The sequence below is a fragment of the Motacilla alba genome, chromosome 1 (genome assembly GCF_015832195.1).
Source record: "Motacilla alba alba isolate MOTALB_02 chromosome 1, Motacilla_alba_V1.0_pri, whole genome shotgun sequence".
Classification (NCBI taxonomy): domain Eukaryota; kingdom Metazoa; phylum Chordata; class Aves; order Passeriformes; family Motacillidae; genus Motacilla; species Motacilla alba.
Window position 1 is genome coordinate 100,923,210 of NC_052016.1, and position 22,683 is coordinate 100,945,892.

General features: G+C 35.5%; 1 protein-coding gene across 7 annotated transcripts in view; it reads right to left on the reverse strand.

The window, feature by feature from the left end:
* MYO16 (myosin XVI) overlaps positions 1–22,683 on the reverse strand; it is a 363,630-nt gene that overhangs the window by 171,707 nt on the left and 169,240 nt on the right. For all 7 annotated transcript variants that reach the window (XM_038163728.1, XM_038163644.1, XM_038163898.1 and 4 more), the window contains 4 exons: positions 22,510–22,635; positions 10,673–10,748; positions 9,207–9,360; positions 2,180–2,330 (listed from right to left, as the gene is read on the reverse strand). In XM_038163728.1, the coding sequence (XP_038019656.1) occupies positions 2,180–2,330; positions 9,207–9,360; positions 10,673–10,748; positions 22,510–22,635 (507 nt within the window). The remainder of the gene's footprint in view (positions 1–2,179; positions 2,331–9,206; positions 9,361–10,672; positions 10,749–22,509; positions 22,636–22,683) is intronic.

Below are 22,683 nucleotides of genomic sequence, written 5' to 3' on the forward strand. Positions count from 1 at the left end.
TACATTTTTTACATACTTGTGTCACTGAAATACATATACATCCCATCTCTTATGTCTAATATTATGTCATGCACAGCTGAGCCTTGTCTGTGTCATACTGGAACAATCAAAAGGGCATCAGGGGATATGCTATCACACAGTTCATGTGGCCAACAATACGTAAACAAGAACCAAAGGACAATTTTATTTTTTAAAGAAGACTCAATTGGGAGAAATAAAATAGTTAATTTATATTTATTTGCAGCATGAAGTAGGCAATTCAATTGCAAGCCATTAATTTGAATCTGCTATCAAAAAATATCCTTCCCAGATGAGAGGAAGAGAAATTGAGAATATGATACAATTCTAAAAATTATTCATGCTGCCTTCTTTGTTTGGCAGCACAGATCTTGACACTAGTGATGATCAAAGAACACCTTTTAACTAGGAAAAAAAACAAAAGCTAATGCAAGCCAAGAAAGGTCCAAAAGTCTTTATTGAAGTAGTCACTTCATCCCCATCTCCTATACTTCAAGTAATAAAAATCTACCTGGGAAATAACATTTTCTTAAGGCTCTTTTTCAGCATTTTTGCAATTAAAGAAACCTGAACTAAAACATAAATTTGAACAGTTATTTCTTTCCAAACCAAAAAAGTTACAGGCTTTTTCTATTAAAAATTCATGTCTGAAATGTGCTAGGATGAATTTTTTCTTTTTGATCCCCCAATAAAGGCCTAATCTGCATGCCAAAATGCCTAAGAATGTGTGGTGTTTCTGACATAAAGCATACGAAGTATCATCCTGATATATTTCAATAATATATGAACTGAAATGCAAGTAATGACTCCACAGATCCTACTGAAAAATTAAACAGAACATGATTACTTTGAGTGTAGTTTGAATGCAACTGGTAAGAATAAAAGACAACTCATTAGAAACTCCTTAGGTTAGAATACCCAAAAGACAGGAAAGCTAAATACTCCCCTCTCTTTTCCTACAAATATAGGAGGATTCCTCCTTAAAGGGTTGCAAGTATTCACTTTTCTGACCAGCAGTGCTTGTCCCTTAGAATGGCAGTTTCCAACAAATCACATCAGTCAGCAACATCAGAAACTGCATGACATGAAAACAAGATGTAAGCCAAGTGCAAAACATGTTGTGGTATCTGCTGACTGGATAGGGAACCAGCACTCCACAGGATTCCAAAGCTGAAGTTCTTTTGCAGATTGACTTATATCATTTGCATATGGATGCACTGATTGATCTCATATGATCAAGCCATCACTCTGAAACACATCCAAATGAAAAGCAGAGGAGCATGCCTTCTTCTGCCAAGAGTTTCTTTGAACCAAACGTGGCTTAAATCAAACCAATATCTTGCTCCTTTGTTATGCTTCAAATTCACAGTAAATTATTTTTAATGGAAATGCTACCCTCCCCCATCCCTTGATCCTAAAGTAGCTTTTTCTTAAATGGCTGAATATTTCTGGAATATGTGTTTCCCAAATGCGTGTAACAGAAAATAAACCCCTTTGTATCACAAGAAAAACAAAAACCAAACCAAACACAAAGAACAACCTAAAAAAAAATTAATTCCTAAACATTCAAACCTGGGACATGCTAGATTTATAAGTAATAGATAATTGTCTCCTTTTGCATCCATCCTGAATGAGATTGTCCTCCTGTGGAGAAAGCTGTAAAGTGTATCCAAATAATCAGTGTTGATGATCTAATGCATTATCACAAGAAAGGGAGTTAACACTGCAGTGTAAATCTGGATATTCCTAGCTTTGAATTACAGTCACTTACTTAGCAACTTGATATTCCTTAGACATTCTTTCTGTTTTTTCAGTCTGCCAGGTTGTGTTTCTTTTGTAACTCGAAGTTTGATACAAGCACACTCTCTGGGCAGCACCAACTGTTGTCCCTCCCCTGTTGTCATCCATGAATAGAATTAGAGGGGCTCTGGGCCCTCCCCACAGCCCCTGAGCTGCCACCAGTAGCTGGCAGGAAGCAGCTGTTCAATTTGCAGAGGGAACAGACAGACTGCAGGGAGTGATCAAGGTGACAAAGCTCCACAGTGCAAATGATTGTGCTGTACGGTGAGGGAAAAAAAATGCTATGGTCTTCAGCTTCATTAAGTTTACAACTTCCAGACCTAAGCACCAATGAAAATTTCAAGACATTGCATGCTGTTACCTGCTCAAGTTTGGTTGTGGCGTTCACAGTGATATTTTCAGATGCACTGTCTTGAGACTGCTGCTTACATAAGCCTTTGGCTGCATCTTTGAACATGGTATCTTTCTCCAGCAAACTGTCTTGCTTGGCAATTGGTAAAGCCAGGGGATTGCTACAAAGAGAATCAATAAAGCAATTAGACTCCTGCTGAAGATGACAGACAATCAAATGTGGGTGGCACAAGCACAGAGCTGAGATACAGCTCAGGGCTGAAACACAAGCTCCTGGTCCAAGTACTGAAAAGAAATTGGGGAGAAACAAACTGTTCACATCGGCTGGTGTGTTCCCAAAGACACAGAGCAATATACTTTGATTTAAAATTCACCTTTATGCATGCCTTCTCTGAAGCAGAATTGAGCAAGCCAAAGTGAATATGCATGAGTCTGCTTTTGACAGTGCTAGGTTGGCAAATCAATAGCCAATTTTGCAACTGAATTCAAAAAGCACAGTTAAACTACACAATACTATTTTAAATGTAACAATACATATATGGCCATTGCAGTTACTAAAATTAAATTCCATCACTTTTTAGCTTACTTTTAATCCAGCAATACCTAAGATATGTTTTATGAGTGGAAGCTGCTCTGAAATTGTGCTAAGGTAAAAATAACCAAACAAACAAGAAAGCAAATAGCAGACTCCTGAAATAACTTGAACAATGTGCAATACTCTTCATCCACATAAGAGTTAAAACTATTCTTATTATACACATGGACTTGTTTTTCCTACTGGCAGATGAGACAATATGACACTTCTGAAAAACAGCAATGCCAAAATCTTGGATGATTTTTCAGAGTTGTACATCCAAGGAATTAGCAAGGACTCAGCTGCAGGAGTTGAGAATACAAATATCTTAAAAAATAATAGTCTGGATTCTAACAGTGCAAATGAGACAATCTCATGGAGTGTACATCAGCTCCTTGCCAAAATGTGTACATAATTTGAAAGCTAATGTGGTCTCAATATGGGAATGTGGGAATAGTGCATTCCACTATGGAATAAAGCCCAAACTTAGTTAAAATAAATCTCATATTTACTCTAAATTACTTGAGTTTAATCACTGATTATTAAAAAAAACATGATTATGCAGTTAACTCAAATGAATACTCATAGCTAACACTGATAGCAACTCGGGATAAGAGCTGCTGCTCTTGGAAACAGAACTGAAATACACACAGAATTTTAGAAATAAAGTATAAAACGCCTTCTAGACAGAATTCATTGAAAAACAAGACAAAGTTGTTTCCCACAGAATAAAAGGTAGACAAACAAAGCTTTTCATTAAACTGCAAGTCTGCAAATATTGAAAGAATTAGTTTAAACATTTTATAATGAAATATAAATGGTTTTTTTGCCTCAAGATGTTTTGCTTCAGACATTTAAATGTAAAATATCTAGAGGAACATAGGTAAAAATAAAAATTTCTATTTATTGCTTAGATTTAGCATAGAAAATTGTGTGACAAATTTACCAAATGTCACATGGGCAAAAGATATACCCTCATTTTTTTTCAGCTTGAACTGCTGAGCAGAACTTGGCAATTAGATTAAGACATATTAGTGATTAGACTGTAGAAGAAATCAAACACCTGGGACACAAACATAAATGACAAATACTAATTCACACTTTACCCAGATTCAGAATTGAGCAAAACATAATTAAATATGAAGTTTTCTTTTTAAGTAGCCTTATACTACTGTCCAAAACTGTTCAAATTTCTTTAATTACAGACAAAGAAAGATTTTAAGAAAAGCATAAGCAAAAGTCAAGTATCAAAAACCAAAGCACTGCCACTTATATTTTTCTTAATATTCATGTGATATTTCTTTTACAATGTGAAGATCCAGGAATTTTTTGCTGTGAAGTTGAACCTTACCCATTCAGTCTTGCCCTTTTGTGGTAACTACACAACATGCATTAGAAAATTCAGCATCTTAAATCTCAAATCTTAAAATTCAGCTATAAATGCCTCACAACCAAATTAACCTTTCAGGTGTCTCAAATGAAAAGCAGGTTGTAAATAACAGGAAAGTGTGAGGGGGTAAATGATTGCCTACTGTTTTGACAGATGCATTTTGAACTTAAGAGGACAATAATAACCTAATTTAACATGTACTGATGTACACAAGAATAGCCTTTAAATTATGTACATTTATGAGATATTAATAGGACTTCATGTGATGAAGTGTGAAAGGATGACAAATAATTCATATTTTTTAAAAAAGTGAATGATTCTGTGAAAGAAAAAAACATATTAAAATTACTCTGACAGTTCATTATAACTCAGGTTCAAGAAGACTATGAAAAATAAACCGAAATAAAATGTTTCCAGAAAACACTGTTTTTTTAGGAAAGTACTTCTACTAGTTGCAAGATTAAGTCAAGCAATGCCTCTGAAAGCTCAACTATAGAACAGTGCAAGGGAAGATTTTATGTTAATGTAGGCAAGTAGATTAGCATGAACTGTCTTCTTTTATGAAAATTAATGGATAATTAATAAATAATTAACTACAAAGGAAGACTTATGCCAAAATAATGTTGCACAGCAGACAAGAAGAAATGTTATCTAGGGTAATATTATTTGAACATGGCAGGATTTTCTACCTGCCTATCTGACTGGAAAAAAATATTGAATGTTATATGGAGGAACAGTGAATTTAATTTTTATGCAAAGAAGCCTTCATGTATGGAATTAATTTGAAATATTGTGTATTTTTATTAGACATTTTTTAAGATAAAGTGAGACGTTTTTCTATAAGTTGCCATCTTCTACCATGTCATTTAAAAAGAAAAAAAAATCACATGAAGCATAAAAGCTGACTATCAAATAATTGGAAGTTTTATCATCAATATTTGAAGCACTTGGACACCTTCTAATTTGATAAGAGAATTATATCAAGGAAGAATCTGCAGTAATATTGTCATGGGCCCTTTGAGCTTATAGCTTTTGTTGGAGAAAATTTCTGTAATCTTCCACAGGCAATTCTGAGATGCTTCAAAGAATTTCTAAGCCAGCTGACACCTGTAAAGTGCATAATCTCTGAAATTTCAGTCTAAACAACTTCTTAAAGTTACATAAAAGAACCTTCAGAAGAGATTAAAAATTAGAAAAGTGTTTGAAAACACTAGAATAATTAAAAGGCAAGTGCTACATTAATGGTTACATAGAAAAGAAGAATTGAAATGTAAGAAATATTTAATCTCTTTTGTGTTTTGCTGTCTTGAACACATCTATTTCAATTTTATTTCATCAATTTTATTTTATTCTTGTGCTGCTTTTGAAACACATCATTACTATAAATAATATCTACTTAAACATGCATCAGAAAATATACAATGTGATTAAGTTAGCATTATTTTGAGAGTAAGTTCTTAATTTTTTGGTATTTTTCACTACCTAGGAGACTGCACTATCCGTGCTCTACAGGCAGAGGTACTGGAGTAGAAGTACAGTGATCATTGTGACCACAGCATGAGCATAAAGTCACTTTTAAACAGATATGGCCAGTTTAATGTTTTGAATTGGAAGCTATGTCAATTCATGTATTCTGTGCTGGTATTTTTGTCAGTGGAGTAACAAATTTTCTTTTGACTGTACCATTAGAATTAAGACTGGCAGAACTTTCCACCACAGACCTTAGGTTTGCTGCAATGGTCAAACTTCAAAAAACTCCATGACATTACTAAAATTCTGTCCTTCACCTAATTTACTTGGTCAATTATGACCAAGGAACATTGCTGGAGCAGGTATGGCCTCAAAGGTGCTGCAGCCTGTGGAGGGCCTGTGTAAAGCACAAGAGAAGAGCAAGACAAGAGGAGTGACAAAGAGAAATAACTGCAACCCTGCCCTGTGCCACCCGTACCTCACTGTGATTGAGTGCACTGCAGAAAGCCAGGTTTGCTTGGTAACAGCATATTTCAAATATACTGAATACTAAATTTTGTTTCCTCTCCTGACTTTCAACTCACCTCTTCACAGTGTTCTTCCAGCAATCAATGCTGTAATTTAAATTTCAAACAGCAAAGCTAGATTTGCTGACAAAACACATGCTATTTGTAATTGCTTGTTCATGGTTTTTGAGTCTGCTTTTGAATACTATTTTCTTCTGAGAAAGGGCCACAAAGCAATGTGGCCGCAACATAGAGTTACTAGAACTGTTGTAAAACTTTCCACTTCAGACTACTTTCTTACATCTAGAGAGTTGATGAAGAATGGATGCAATATATAATAAAGCAAAGGTATATGTGGATTATTATTGTGCACTCCTCTTCAGCACTAAAAATTAGTTTGGTGCACAAGAACAGCACATACATTTATCTTCAAACTAGCACAGTACACATCTCTCTACAGACTCTTAACAGAGCATGAAGGATGAAACTGTTTTCAACATTAGCCATTGGGGAAAAAAATAAGCTGAAACCAGGCATCTAGGCTGCCTCTCTAACAGGAAGCATGGAGCCACTCTGAAGGACAATTCACTATATCTTAAGAATATGTCTACTATCATTTGGAATTACACCTATCGGCAAAGGTTTTGGGTTTCAAAATTATCAGCATGATATTGTAGAGCTGAGATACCTAACTTTGAGATGACACCTGATTTTTAGCCTCTATAAATTAAGGTTAGGGGAGTTATAAGTAACATGGAACTCTGTGTGGTACTGTTCACCAACAGTTTTCCATATTCAGTAGTGATAGCTGGGACATGCATAGGTAAAATACATCAATAATTTTGCCTTCCAAAGATGCTCCCATCTCAGAATAGCTGGCTGGCCAGCTGATACTTTGCTGCACTGATAGCAGAACTGATGGATAGGTACTGTAAAGCTCTGGCTGAGGAAGCCACTAAACCTAAGACTGCTAAAAGTCAAAGGAATGTGCTGAAGTGGCATTACTTCAAGCTTACTGTATCCTAAAAATGGCCCCCTATGGCTATGTGCAAAGGATCTGTGCCAAAGTCAGTGCAGAGAGCTGAGCAGGGCTTTGGCTTCACATGGCGCTGTATTCTCATGCAAGCACCACTAACTAGATGCAGTCCCACACTGGGATACATTGGCAATAGAAGCTAAACTCATCCAATTCCACACATATATCGATTTTCTATAGTTTTCTCTTCAGTGGGCTTTGCTTTTTCAAAATTTCCAGTGAAGGTTTTACATGTCAGGTCACATTATTGTCATGTAAAGAGTCACTAAAATTAGCTATCTTAATCTATGTATTACAGGAAGGAAAGAGTAGAGGAAAAAATAATTTCAGACCACTTAAAATATGTGCAAGTCATGTCTTCCAGAGGTTAATGGGTGTTATCACTAAAACCAGTATTCAGTACAACATGTGCACCATAGCTCAAACTTCTAGAATATAAAATACATGGAAATACATCACCTAGATCATTTAGTCGTCACAAGAACAATGACTAAGTTCTCAAGGCTCTAAAACCTCTATGAATAACTTTTGCTAGGCATCATTATGTAGGTACAAGAGTGACCTACCTTCTACTTCTATTAATAAAACATATCAATAATGAAAAATAAAAGATTTAGTTACATTTCAGAATCTAAAGGCTTAGTTTCACGCTTGAAGACTAATTTTTTTCTTTTGAAAGACATTTGAAGGCCACATAAATTTGAGGAGTATGATTTATGCTATTGAAACAGCGGGTCAGACTAGAGGACTGCTTATTTTGTAAGGAGTTACCAAGCATGAAAAATTTGTAATTTCATAAGCATTAGTATCATACACCCAGCTACATGTGTTAATGACTACAAATCATGAAGCAGAAACAACACACTGTGTTTACCATCCATGAAATATTAAATCTTTACTAAATATCAACATATCCCATGGAGTTTTGAATTCAACAGATTGATCATTTCATGACAGTTGCTCACCTCTTCCAAATTTTAATGTATCCACATTCTGCCAGCCATAACTACTATGAAATGGAAGCATATTTACTTTGTCTGTCTCTCTATAAGAGATGATTGTTTCCTTCACACAGCATTTGGTAATTACTACAGAAAAATTATTGTTGGCGTTTTGCAAAATTATGCGACTAACAAATATATACTTCCAATATACGGCAACTGAAAACTATTTGTACATTATTTGTACACTATTTGTACACTTTTAAAATTCCCTGGATCACAGGATCTGGAAATCAGAATTTGAAATATCATACCTGGAAATCAGAATCTGAAATATCAGTATATCTTGTACTGCCATAAAACAGCCAGTTGTGCTTCATACCTATTGTACATCTCTTTTCACATACTCATGGCAATCTTTTTTTAAGGTTCACAAGGAAATACAAAAGTATTAAAATTTACAATTTAAGACAAAAATTGACTCTTCAATATTGAGTTTTAAGTCGTCACTGCTAAATGCTAGTTCATTCCACTTGATTTTTAAAAATTCAAATCTAAATATAAATCTGTAAATTTATTTTGACCAGTATAATTTCATCTGCAATCATATCTGATTTTTCTCTTTTCAGGATTTGTCCTTGCTTCTCTGATAGGCAGTGATAGTTTTACTTACACTATACCCATCTACCTTAACAGAAGGATGTTCAAGTCTACACTATTAACCTCTAATAATTCTGCTAAGGCAACCCCAGGTAATTTCTGCTGACAAGTAGAATATTATATTTTATTATTCATAATCTATAATTATAAAACTAAGGTTGACAAAAAGATATGAGAGATACAAATGCAAGATTATTCAGAAGATTTCAAAAAGCAAAGTTACTTGATCCATCAAATCATACAGAATCACAGAATGGCTAGGGGTGGAAAGGACTTCCTAGAGGGCACCTGGTCCATTCATCCTGCTCCGGCAGGGACATGTAAAGACCCAGGACAATGTCCAGGTGGGATTTAAATATCTCCAAGCACACACAGTTAGGATTCACAGATTGACATATATGGTTCAAAGGATAATCTGACTGCAAGGAATTGCTCTATAACACCACCAGCACTTACTTACAGTTTATTAGAAATTGTGGGCAAATCATGGATGATCTCTTCATATGGCTCTTCTTGAGATAAAGTAGAAGCAGCTAAAGGGTCTTTCATTTTTTCCTCCCAAACAATTTCAGCCTTCAGAAGCATTTCCTCAATAAAATCAGAAGCTGCAACATCTAAGACATTGGAACACCAAGATATCAGACAAGAAAATGGTGCAGAAAAGCTCCTTTGAATTAAAATCTCTGCATCAGATTAAGACTAAACCTGTGGCTAGACAACACAAAAGGAATTGCTCAGATATCAATCATAAAATAATGCTTGAAATTACTGGGAAAACAAAGGCAAAGTAAATTCAGTACAGACTTAAATTGTCATATGGAAAACCTCAAAACTATTCTTGCTCTGTAGCAAACCGGAGTATTCAATAATTTACAGGACTTCAGGAAAAACAATACAACCCTTTTCAACACTTTATTTCCGTAAAAACATGCACTTAAATACTTTTAAAATGTTTTAAATTTCTACAAACTAGATTTATATGTTTTAGACATACAGAAGTGCTGAAAACAGTTCTGTCTGCAGACCAGAAAGACAGTTAACTGCGTCAAATACCTATTAAATATGGTTAGCTAACTGCATTGTTAGATTATCTGCGTTTAGTTCACACCCTTTTTCACAAATAAAAGCTCTCTCTAACCACAAACAACACTTCTAAGTTTAAGTGTCACGAAGTTCCCTGCATTTGTAGGCAGTACAACACTTGAAACATAACATATTTTGCTTTATTATGCAAGGGAAGTTTCACCCATAATCTGAAAGGAAGTTTCTATTATCTACATTACTGAGCTCCATCTTCATGTTATCCTAGGCACAGAATGTTGAACAACCATGTGTTTCTTCTCTTCCACACTGCTAGCTAGCATTCCTGACATTAGCTCTGCTTTGATCTCTGTGTTAGACCAGTTGATCTGAAGTCTCATCCAACCTAACAGAATCTACAATTCTATTACCTTTAGAGCCAGTGCTTCAGCTCCCTGTTGCTATCTGGTTTAAGAAGGTGCCTTCTGCAGTAAACAATGGCAGCTACACTTCCAAACTAGGTGTTGAATTTTTTTTAAGACAATAGCTATAGAAATTCCAACTCAAGAGGCCATGCACTATAAGCAGTTGAGACAGAAAGGAACTCAGTGAAAAGTCACAAAAAATGTGTAAATTCAGCCACCACCAAGGCACGGAAGAGCTCTCAAGTAAGATACATAGCTAAAAATAAACAGAGAATGAAACAAGTGGAAGGACATGCTGTCATTTGATATGATATCCTGCGTTACCATGAGCAGCATTTTTCAACAACATGTGTAAGAATGTATGCACATGTATGTGTATACAACTCTACCCACTAAATAAACTATAGCTAAGAAAGCAGGAAGGAAAGAAAACGTGTCACAATAGTTAATACATACACTATGTACATGGATTTTCACCTACCTGAAGGCTTTTCATTATTGCAGTTAAGAAGATTGGGGTTTGCCTGGTGCATCAAAAGCAGCTTCACAAGATTGGTCTAAAATGGGCAAAACCAGAGATGTTTGAAATGGGAGAAGTAGGACAGGTGCCTGTCACTCAATTTATTCCTTCCCTCCTCCACTATCTGAAATAATATGATAAACCACAGGCAGTACCTCCCAACCCCCACCTTCTTCAGCTACTAAAAACATTTCTTTAAATCACAAGTGGCAGAGTAAAATTCAATTCTCCTATGATTTCAGGATACCCTCAGCAAAATTCCACCCCCAAATCACCTTCCACACACACATGTGTAAACAAATTCACAAAGGAAAAAACCTACCACCCATCACCACCAAGACTTAGATCACAAATATTTCTTCATGCCTAACTAATCCAACAACTGTGGGCCAGCACTGTACAAGAGGTCTGACTCACAACCACCTCCATAGAAGTAAATCTGTTCTCATTCAGTAGTAGAAATTGGCACATTTATCTTATGTTTACCAAAATCATCTAATCTAGTAGTAATGGTAAAAATTATAGCACAGAAGGGGAGGGAAGAGTATAATATAATGAAAAAGTCTAAAGCATATTTTTTAATTCCTGCAAGGAACTGTTTTTAGTGAGTTCTTCCAAGGCTGCATCCAAGTCTCTGGAGATACTTTCACATCAAAGGCAGTAGCAACGTCCATCCTGATAAACTGGTCAGAAATGAATGAAAGGCTACATAAGGAACAAAAAATACTTTCACAATATGAATGTGGAACCCAACTAAATGACAGAACTATATGCATTTTTGGAATATATGTTAAAGCAAATAGAATGTATAATACAAGTGTAACTGACAGCAGAGATGAGGGTGAGCACAGAGGGAAAAATGCTGTGAAAGAAAGTAAGGATTCTTCAGAGAACACATCTAGAGATAAATGAGACCTGACCTGGAAGTCAGCTAAGGGAAAGGATAGTCATTTGGCATAAATACAAGCAATAAATAAATAAATAAATAGGAAAGAAATCATTGCAATAAAAAAAAATCAATTTGGATTCAGTACACAGGAGGAAAATTGCTAGAAAACACTATGATAATGAGGAATCCATTAAATTCAAAGAAAACCCCAAGCTTCAAATCATAGAAAACCAGGAAAGCACTGCTTCAGATTTCTATAAAATAAAAAAAGATCTTGCTCTTCTCAGATTTTTAATGTTGGCTTTCTTTTCTTGCAGTAACAGCAGAAAATTCAGCAAACTCCAAGAAGTGGGGAAGCCATAACAGGTTTATTTCCAAATCCAATTAGCTCTGCTTTCCACTGAGAAATTGCAACACATGTAAAAATATACACATCTATATGTCTTTATTAGGAAAAAAAGGAACACGCTTAGCTATGGAGCTATTGAATAACCTGTGAAAAGTGGTAGTAGTTGTATTAAAGGAAGGAGGCTTTAAATGCATTTTCAGTTTAGTAACAATACACAGCTTTTTGGGTTACCAAAGGTTTGGATTTACATCACAAGAAATATCATGCTCCAATATCAGTGCTTCCTGCTGCCAATGAAATATCTCCTGCTGAGATTCCTTGATGCATGTCACCAAGACTAAGGTATTTGGGTCACCGACAATTCCAATAACCTGCTTTTGGATACACAACTCTCTCGTGTTGGAATTTAACTCATTCACTAATGCTTTAGAAGGAGTATTTCAAAATATAATTTAGATTGTAATGTAAAAATACATATCTTCAGAACTGTGTTCAACAGAAGAAGTAGTTATAGAATAATTACAGCAAATTACCACTAAGCAGAAGTATTTCAATTGCAGAGCTACAAATAACATACATATGACTAGGTCAAGAAATAACATAATGCCTAATTAATTATTGTAGAACCTATGAATAAAATTTGTGTGTGTGTATATATATATATGTATATATATACATACATATATATGTGTATATATATTCCTGTTTTTCCAGTCTTTGCCAATTCATGTAAATTAAAAAAAAATAGACAGTGTCATGACTCACTATGCAGAAAATGCCACAGTAGTGGCAGTTATTTAAAATATTTGCTTATAAAATATCATTTGTCTTGTTTCTCCTTTTATACCCTTTACTGGTAATTAATAAGCTGTAGAGCAGAACCAGTATTCCTGAAAAGTGTCTTCCTTCCTCTCTTTTCTGGTCAGATATTTTCCTCTGAAGCCATGTACAGGACATTAGATGTGTACGAGCACCTGCAAAGGATAAACTGCTGGCTCCGCCTGAGCTTTTTTAGCTCTCATCCAAGTCCCAGTCCCAGAGCCACTAACTCAGATCATTTATTCTCTTTTCTTTATCATCAGAGGGATACCTGCTTAAGTCCTAAATTCAGAAAGCTGGAGGTTTTATGCAAATATCCTAATGTGCTGTTTTGCACAGCAATGCATATGCATTATCCAATTTGCATGAACCCCCAACAGTAAATGCCTTCAGTCTTTCACTTTCTTCCCTAGCATCACCAAAATTTCTCTCCACTTCTCCACTCCTCTCTGTCTGTTTCAACACTGGACATATTCTGTAATCTCTGAGGGACCTGCCTCACCATCAGCCTTTTGGTTTCTAACCTCCTTCTCCGTTTTTTATTTCCCAGGCACTTCTTCATATCTACTCCTCAGTTCTCTCAGGCTAAGCCCTCACGACCTTCTTCTGGCAATTTTGTTCTACCTGCTGACACTTCTCAGTGTGACATTGGACATGGTCCCCATCATGTGCTCATCCACAGTGAGACAAAGATGTCCAATAAGAAACTAGTTGAACAACAATATTTAACCAAAATCAGTATCAATTTTGATCATCAATCTCACACTATTGTGTGAAATACAGTAAAATCACCAAATATATGTAAGGTGTATGTTCACAAAACACAACAAAACCTCTAGACAGAACACAAGAAATATCACTGGTTACACCACCATAATCTGCAGTCTTCACCACTGAGTAAGATGACCTATCTCTGCACTCTTAAGGACCAATCTTCTATTCCTCATATGAGTAAAATTTAATTTACTGGGTTGAAAAGTGCATGTTTACCTGTGTGATTTTTGTTAGGCAGTTTGCTAGGACTCCTGCCCATGAATGCTTATGATTTTTCAGTTTCAGTTTTGGTTTTTGTTTTTTTTTATAAATTAGACAGAAAAATAAAGCAACTAAAAATGAAGCACTTCTGGTAGCCAGGTGTGGAAAAATATTTTACTTATCCTTGTGAGCTCCTGTGTTTGTATGATTTGAAGACTTTTATTAGGTAGAAGATGAATTCCATAGGCTAAGAATACTTTTGTTGTTGTCTGCTTGGAAAATCATCAAAACTTAGCCAGGTTTCAAAACTTTGAAAAACTCAGCTACCCAATGCTTGTAAGACAGGTTTTTTTTTTATTATAATGGATAAATCAGGGAGCCCCCTTTTGCTAGTACATTCCACTTTAGGCCTACATGTTAACAGAACCAGTAACAGCTGCTCTATTTAAATATACAGGTGGATGTTCAAAAGATTTGCAATAAAAAGAAAAAAAAAATCAAGGAAGTAGTTTCCATTTTTATTAGTACTGTTATTATTATAATTACTAAGCTTCTGTGACAGAAGTGCTGCAGTTTAATGCTAACCATATATCCATAGATCAAATAAATAAGATCAGGTAAGTCATGGAGCAATATAACTCCTTAGAATAATACTGGAGAGTATTTAACTAATTAAATGGGGTGATAATAGGCACTTTACCAAGCATCAAGGACATAAAAAAGAAAAATGTAGGTTGGGAACCTTACTCCTGGGGAGTGAAACAGATTCCAAGACAGAGACTCCCAACATTAGGGAGTAAGGTACCTATTAAGCTATTAGAGTTCCTGTGTACTGAGCTTCTAAGATCATGTATTTGTTCTCCATTACATAATAGTAGTCCTTAGATAACTGTGTGTCCCTTACAGACAAAATTTCACAGGTAAAGCCCTAAAAAAGAGCAATAGTGTTCAGAGGCTAAATAGAATTTCCTCTGCGATTGCAAATCTGATCCACAGTACTGCTCTAAACACAGGAAATTATGCCTGAAACTCATTACAGATCTCCGTTGTTAATACAATATAGATTAAGAAGATAATTTTTTTTTCTATTTGAGTGCAGAGAAAAGGGGACGATAACCAAGTGTGGTCAGCAAAGTGGAACAGATCAGGAAAAGTAGGTTGTGGGAATAAGACTAGCAGCAGGGTAGAAAGCATTGAGGGAGAGTGTGTGGAATGGAAGAAGGCATAGATAAAAAGCTGGAATCTGGAACAAACAGCATGAAACAAATTAAGTGAAAGGGAAGAAGAGAAACGTGGCAAGGAGCCAGGATATAGGTAGAGACAGACTAATCAGAAAAATAAAAGAAGAAAGTGACATGTGAGGAAAAAACCACTGAGATTGAACAAGGGACATTGGGACTGTAAGCAAGTGGGACAGAAGGGCAGGAAGGTTGGCAAGAAGTCAAAGCAGAAAAAAAATGAAAGCTTGGATGAGAACCAGGGAATGGAGGAGGGGCAGAAACTGACTGTGCAAGGAACCAGGATTCAGATAAAACGTGTAAGGAAAGGACATGAAGCCAGGCGAATGAATCGGACAATAAGGCAACCAGAATAAGGACAAGAATGGAACAGACTGGAGGCAATGGGACAATCAGGCTATGTGTGGGAGGAATGAACCGTAAATACTGCGTCTGTTCAGGCACAGAGCCTGGAATGGAACCCAAGCTCCACAAGTGCCACCATTACCTTTCTGCAGTCAGCAAGTTTAACCTATATGGTTTAAGAAGATGCCTCTTTAACCTCTGGAACAGTTCCAGCACAAAAAAAAAAGGAAGCCTAATGCTGTTTTCAGCTGTTAAAGCAAGTGACAAAGGTGCTGTAAATGGTTTTCTATAGCTGATGTAAAAACTGCATCAGTCTTTACTTAAGGACTGATAACCTTCATTTCTATTTTTCAATCCACCACAGAGAAAAATGAAATAAATCAGGGAAAATATTATGTGATCTTGTGATTAAAGATGCTTGTAAGTTATGATCCTACAAGTTATATATTTATATTACAGAGATCAGAAATCTTCCACTTCTCAAAGTTTGTGCCTGAAAATCCTTGTTAGACATCTTTTTTCATACTTGCCTCTCATATATGAAAGTCACCATAAATGGTATTTTAAGGAAAATGAAATTTATATTGATCAGAGAGATCCTGCAATAACCAAATATATAGCGTAGACTATGCACATCTCAACTTTAAAAGCACACATATAAACACTGAGAATTTTGTAGTTATTTTGTAAATTGAGATTTTTCCTAGTCTGTGTATGAAATTCAAACTCCTTTCTTATCATTTGGTACTGTGTGAATCTAGGATTCCTTATGTTCTCTGCCCACAATTAGCATTTGAATCATCTATAGAAATCTTGTGAATATATTGAGAGTGAAAAAAAAGATATCACAAGCAGAAATCTCAAAGGGAGCTCTCTATTTGAGGAAACCAAGTGTAATTTGATCTGAAGGCAAATACAGCTCTTCTACCTGTGTACAATCAGATATTCCAAATACAAACAAAAAGACTAAAGAAAAAAAGTGAGATATGTCTGGATAAAACATGCTCTAGAGGATTTTCTGACCATAAATTAAAGACTCCAACTACTTGACAGGAAAAATATTTATTTAAACATTTAAATAATAGTTATATAAAAAGGATGTTCTATTCTTTTTGAAACACTTAATAAGCACTCCCTTCTTTAGGCGCTTCTCACTGAAAGCATTTGTGGAGTGTGGTTCCAGAAGTTCAGAAACTGCATTCAAAGGAATTCCTGTGGCAATGGCCAAACTTCATGGGACTAAGTATCATTTCCCATAATGAGTTCATATATCCATCTACACTGAAGCAAATTCTAGCAACAGATGTGGATTTTTTTTGTTTGTTTGTTTTGAGTGCAACACACACTTAAAGGAAAAAAAAAAGAATCTACAGATCATAGTTGAGTGAAATTACTAATCTGTTTTGGTAATGATCAGCAAATTAGTTCCTATAGTAAGAAGGTATACAATCTGAACTTAAGCAAGGAGAGGAGTCCCTTTTACAATCTGAAATAAATGTTGTGTTTTGATGAACTAAGTAATCAGAGGGGTATGATTCAAACCAACCAAATGTGTGTAAGGGAGAATATACTTACAGAATGGCTTTTTCACACACCTGAAAATGACATATATAATTTGTTAAGAAACATGAGGTAGGCCTGAGGACATCTATAAGTTGGTTTTTTTAAATTTATTTGGAATATTCCCAATTTATATTGGAAGAAATTCTTGCTAGTACAGGAGTTACTCTGGCAGAGATTCAGTCAGCAGTTGAACAAATGTCTTATCTGGTTTGTTTTTGACATCGTGAAACACTTTAAACCTCAAAGCCAGAGGCTAAATCTGTCTTACTAAGTAGGAGAGTGCAATGGAGCAAGCTTAAGTATCCCTTATAATCCACACTGCTTAACTGTTAGCTCTCCCCCTGACTCTCCTTTGGACTACTCCACCAGCTCTCTACAAACATGACTAATCTCCTACAGAGGAAACTAGCTTTAAACAATAAGAATGTGAGCCAGGCTGGTGCCTGGCTTAATCCTTAGTCCTCTTTTATTTAGTGATTTAACAGTTTAGACATAGGCATCATCCCCCAAGGATGAAATTTTAGGAGAGGTAGTGTTTAAGCTACGGCAGAGTCAGCTCTAACCTGCATGCCTCTGATAGCTGTTTGAAAGGTGACATTTCTGTGATAAACAGCAAAGAAACAGCTTGTGCCTGGGAATTGTGCCAAAGTATCCAAGGCAAATGTCAGAGATGCAGCCTCTTCCCACCATGGGGAGGGCGAGTGTGCGCTCTCCTGATCACAGCAGCTGGAATATGTCCAGCAGGGACGGCACTACCAATGCCAGATTACTAGCTGTCCACAAAGTAAATTCAAATTAAGGGGCCAGCCTGAGAAACACAAGTCGCCCTTCTGCAGCTGGCACCAGTGCCAGCACGGGCAGGGTGGTACCCAAGTGATGACAACGCGTGCCCTGCACTGGTGTGCACAGACAGCAACCACAAACACACCAGCACTGCCCTCGCTGCGTGAGAGGGGCACAAAGAGTTCCAGCTGCCATCAAAAACAGGGTTAAACATGTCTATGTCCAAAAGGCCCTGGTAAATCTACATAGGCAACCCTGACATATTCTAATTTCTTGAGGCTATCTTTGTTGCCCTAATAATCTTATTTTGAAGAGGTTTTTGTGTGCCGCAGGCGCAGATTTGGATGTGTGTTGTAGAGGTTATTATTTTCCATCATTTTATTAGAGTAAAATGATTAAGGTAAGTAACTCTGATCTTAATACCTCAATAATATCAATTTTTGTTATAATGTTAATGTGCATTAAAAAAAAAAATTGCCCTTAATGCTTATGTGGGGGAGGAGAGGAAATTACAGCAGTCCTAGAAACTCAGAACAACATTGTTTAAAAATAGGTCTATTTTTAATGTTTTCAGACTAGTAGTATTTCAATTAACAGTCTATTACACTCATTAATAATCTAATCTGTTTCTGTAAAGCAAATTCTTGTCTTACAGAGACTGACCTTCAGGCAGTAGCCTCAGCTGCCCTATTCTGTACTCAGCAGCCATATCCGGTACACAACCCTCAAACTGACCAGCAATATCCTGTACTCCTATGCAAGAAAAACATTCTACTCTGGATCTACACGTTCTGCCACTAACTGGACAATTCATTTATCATTCATCCATGCTCTGTTTTAATATTCAGACTAATAATGTTTTTACATGGTAAATTTATCCATTAAACTGGTTTTCTTTACAAATATTTGTATGTAAAGATAGACACAGACAATATATTTTTTCAACATCAGATAATATGTACTGACACTTAAAACTCTTACTTATTCCCTTTCTGGAAACAATACAACAGCATTCTGCTATGTGATAAGATTGGTTTTGTTTTGAATATCTAACTCTATTCCTCCTCTAGGAGTCCCTCTGTACAACTTTATGTTTTCTAAACATAAGGCTTCAACTCTATGCCCCCTTCATGATGACTGGGGAGACCCCTGGAGTCACCAGCAGGCAGTTGCCCCATCCTTTAGCCCCACACTTTGATCTGAATTCCTCATGAAAGATTTAAAAATGTTCAGATTACACCTCTGACATATGCTAGTTGCCCATGACTTCTATAACCAAGGAGGGTCAGACCGATAAGCAAAGAATCATCATCCCTATTTTAAATGCACCCTCTAGAATTCTCTGAGTTGTCTTCTAAAGGTGATTCTTCTCATTAGACAAGAAAAAGCTTTGACTTTGTCCTTAGGTTTAATTGGCTAAATTCAGTTGAGAAGAACCCCATCTGAATTAAAAATGGATTTGCCATTACCAAGGAATCTCTATGAGCCAGGTTTATTACAAGGTGTGGATGCAATGTCTTTCACATGATTAGTTCATTCAGATTGATGTATCTTTCACCAGTAATTTTACATATAAATTACTGTGGAAAATGGAGCAATAAGATTTTTATAATCCACTTCATTCACAACTTGAGATTTGTAACAAGAAGCTTACAGTGCCTTTATTCTTTATAAGTCTCCTCCTGTGCAGAAGTAAATTAAATTTTCTCACTATAAATTTAAAACTTACATAGTTCCTTAGGTGGGTTTTTTTGGGAGTTTTTTGTTTGTTTTTGTTTTTTTTTTCTCCAGGTAATGTAAATTAGTACCTGTTCCATTATTGATATGCTCTCACAAATAGCCAAATGTGTGGGGCTTTTTCCCATTTTGTGCATTTACAAATACACAAATACAGAACAGTATATGCAGAGAGCTGAAGTGCTTCAACTTAGTCCAGATGTTACTGTAAAATAGAGTAACAATTTCTTCATATCACAACTTTTTTTTTTTTTTGGTAAGATAATATGTAAAATATATGTATGTAAGGTATGTACCATAAAATAGCTCAAAAACTAAATCTGTAATTTGTATAACTAATTTAATAGCATTTAATTAAGGTGAGAAGCTTCTCCACATGAAAAATACATCCACAGCTATTTCATAAAAAGGAAAAACTATCAGTCCTTATGACTCTTGGAATATAATATTATTCCAATATTGGATGGGATTTGGTTGCAGGTCGTGCAGCACCAGTGCTAGAAACCTACTCAATAACAATGGTTTACAACAGGTTCTCTGAAATTTCTGTGACCACTCATTAAAGGATCATTTCTTATTAGACAAGCCATAAGACAAAAAAAGGTTATTTTGCTGTTCAAATACATTTCTGGAAGGACAGAAATCCTCCCAAGAACTTAAAAGGACAGCAAACTAAAACAAAATAGACTTTATGACAGTCTTCCAGTACAAGATATTTATCACTGTAGCAAGTTTTTCAAGTGAGACTTTTTAAAAAAATATGCCACAAATCCTCTTAGAAGAGTGTGAAAGTGTAAGGGATCAACTCCAGAATTTATATTAATTGCTTTTTCAGGGAACATTAAAAATTTTAGCTAAAAAATAACAATTTCCTCATAAACATATTTTAAGGAGACTATCCAATTCATATCTTGTCTAAGATCCTTTCTGCCAAACAACTTTTACCACAAATAGGAACAATGCTCATATTAGTCTAGAACAAATTACTCAAAATGGAATTATAAATACAGTATGCATGTGAATTCATTCTAAGGCTAAAAGATATTTTAAAATTATCATCATAAGAAAGGAAATTTTGAAAACACCCTGATGGTGTAGTTACTGAAAGAAGTAGAAGATATGCAATAAATCCCTTTAGTAAAGGAATTTAAATTATTTACTTGTTTCTTACAAACAGAATCACATGAAAGCTGTATTTACCTGATTAATAACACTGTCAAATTATATATAATGATAATAACATATTTCTAAACTTTATTATTCACTAACACTACAAAGGGAAGGTTTTTTGGCATGTATTTAGCTAATTTTAGTGAAGAGGAGTACAATGTTCCGTCATGTTCTTTGTCTGTGTGTACTCAGACTGGTTGTACAGAGACTAGAGCAGCTGGTCCCTTACTCCTCACTGAAAATTCCTGAAATAGTAAGAATTAACACTATTGTCATCTGGGATATAAGGGAGATGCAGTGCAACAAAAACGCCAACAAAAAGAATAATTTCAACAATATCAATCTGGGCTTAGAATTCTTCAAAAGGAAAGACATTTTTTTCCATTAGCCACTTTCAACTACAAACTTTACATGTACAGGCCTGTTTCTAAAAGAAAAATACCTATCTTCACAAGAAAAAAGAGTATTTCAAGTCATCCAGAGTTAGTGTTGCAAACATATGCATGCTACACATATATACCTTTCCCAGCCCTTTCAAGTGATTTCTTTCAAGTCCTCTTCAATTAAACTCAGGTTTAGCTTTACAATAGAAGAAATGTACAGCTGTAGCATAACCACATTGTTGCAGTACAAAGCCCGAACTTGTAAGCCATCCTAAACTGTGAGAATAAGAAGCTCAGGATTGCATTACTGCTATCCCTTACTTCTGAGTTAAAGCTTTTCTGCCCTACTGAAGTCTGAACACAGGCAGACTGAGTGCAGAGGGATCAATGAGAGCAGTAGAACTGAAGCAGAATTATAGAACAGCACAGGGTAAGATAGGATGAGAAAATTAAATCTACAGTAAATTCAAAAGACCCCTGATACCTCACTTGCTAACAAAACTTTGGTTCAGTATATCTCTGTGTGAAATTTTTCTCTGTAAATTTACCCTACCTGAAGTTATTCAGGATACACTTCAGGCCACATATATGTATTTTATATATATATATATATATATATATATATATATATATATATATATATATATATATGTATATATATATATATATATATATATATAAAACCCAATTACTTAATCTGTTATGAAAATATGCAGATCTTTGACACTCTATAAAAGAGCAGGCATAGCATATCTCAATAGGAGACATCTATTACCCAGCAGAACTAACTAATCTAAATAAAAACATCTCTTTTTACTATTTTACTATAACTTTTGCTGCATTTTTACAATTTTATTGTTATAAAGTGTATTATTTATTTTCTGAAGTCTGAGCTAAGATGTATTACAGAGGTTTTTAGCAGACATCTATGGGTAAGTGGTGATTTGTGAGCCCTGAGGTGGGTGGAGAGCTGTGGAGAACTCTCCTAGAGTGGTCAAACTGTAACAAAGACTCACTGAACATGTCTGGAGAGACTGAGGATGAAGGAGAACTGAAAAGGTAGGGAAACTGAAAACTGAAAAAGTATTAAGAGGGACAAGTTGTGTTTAGGTATGGCCTCTAAATCCCAAACCCAGGACACCCTTCCATAACTCAGTGACTGGAAAACTTTGAACACAGCTGCTAGATGAATCCTGGACATTTATTCACAGAAATACGCACAGCAAAATTTTAAATAAATTTTGATATCAGACTGTAAAAAAATAACAGACAAAGTGCTTGTTTTGTCTTCCCTTCAAATGTCAGCGCAAACCTAGTTTTTGCTGCAGACAAACTGTTGCTGGTGGCAGATTGAGCTGTACTGGGTTAATAGCTTTACAAGCTTCATTCTCAAATGGTCTCTGTTATTTGAGATGACAAACTGTACTACATGAATGAGAAAGTTTTTTGCATTAGAGTAAGAATAGTCCCAGACTTGAAAGCACTTGCTATTGCTACAGAAGACTACCACAAAGGAAAGAGAAGCAGGTGAAAAAATCATGCTTTACCTGTCCATACTTTGCAGCCAAATGTAGGGGTGTCCAGTACTGATTATCCACTGCATTGAGATCAGCCCCATGATCTAGTATCAGAGAGGCAACATTCTTGTATCCATTAGCACAGGCCACATGCAGCTGCAATATAAATTTTGCATATATTAACAGTTTAAAGAACTCACCCAT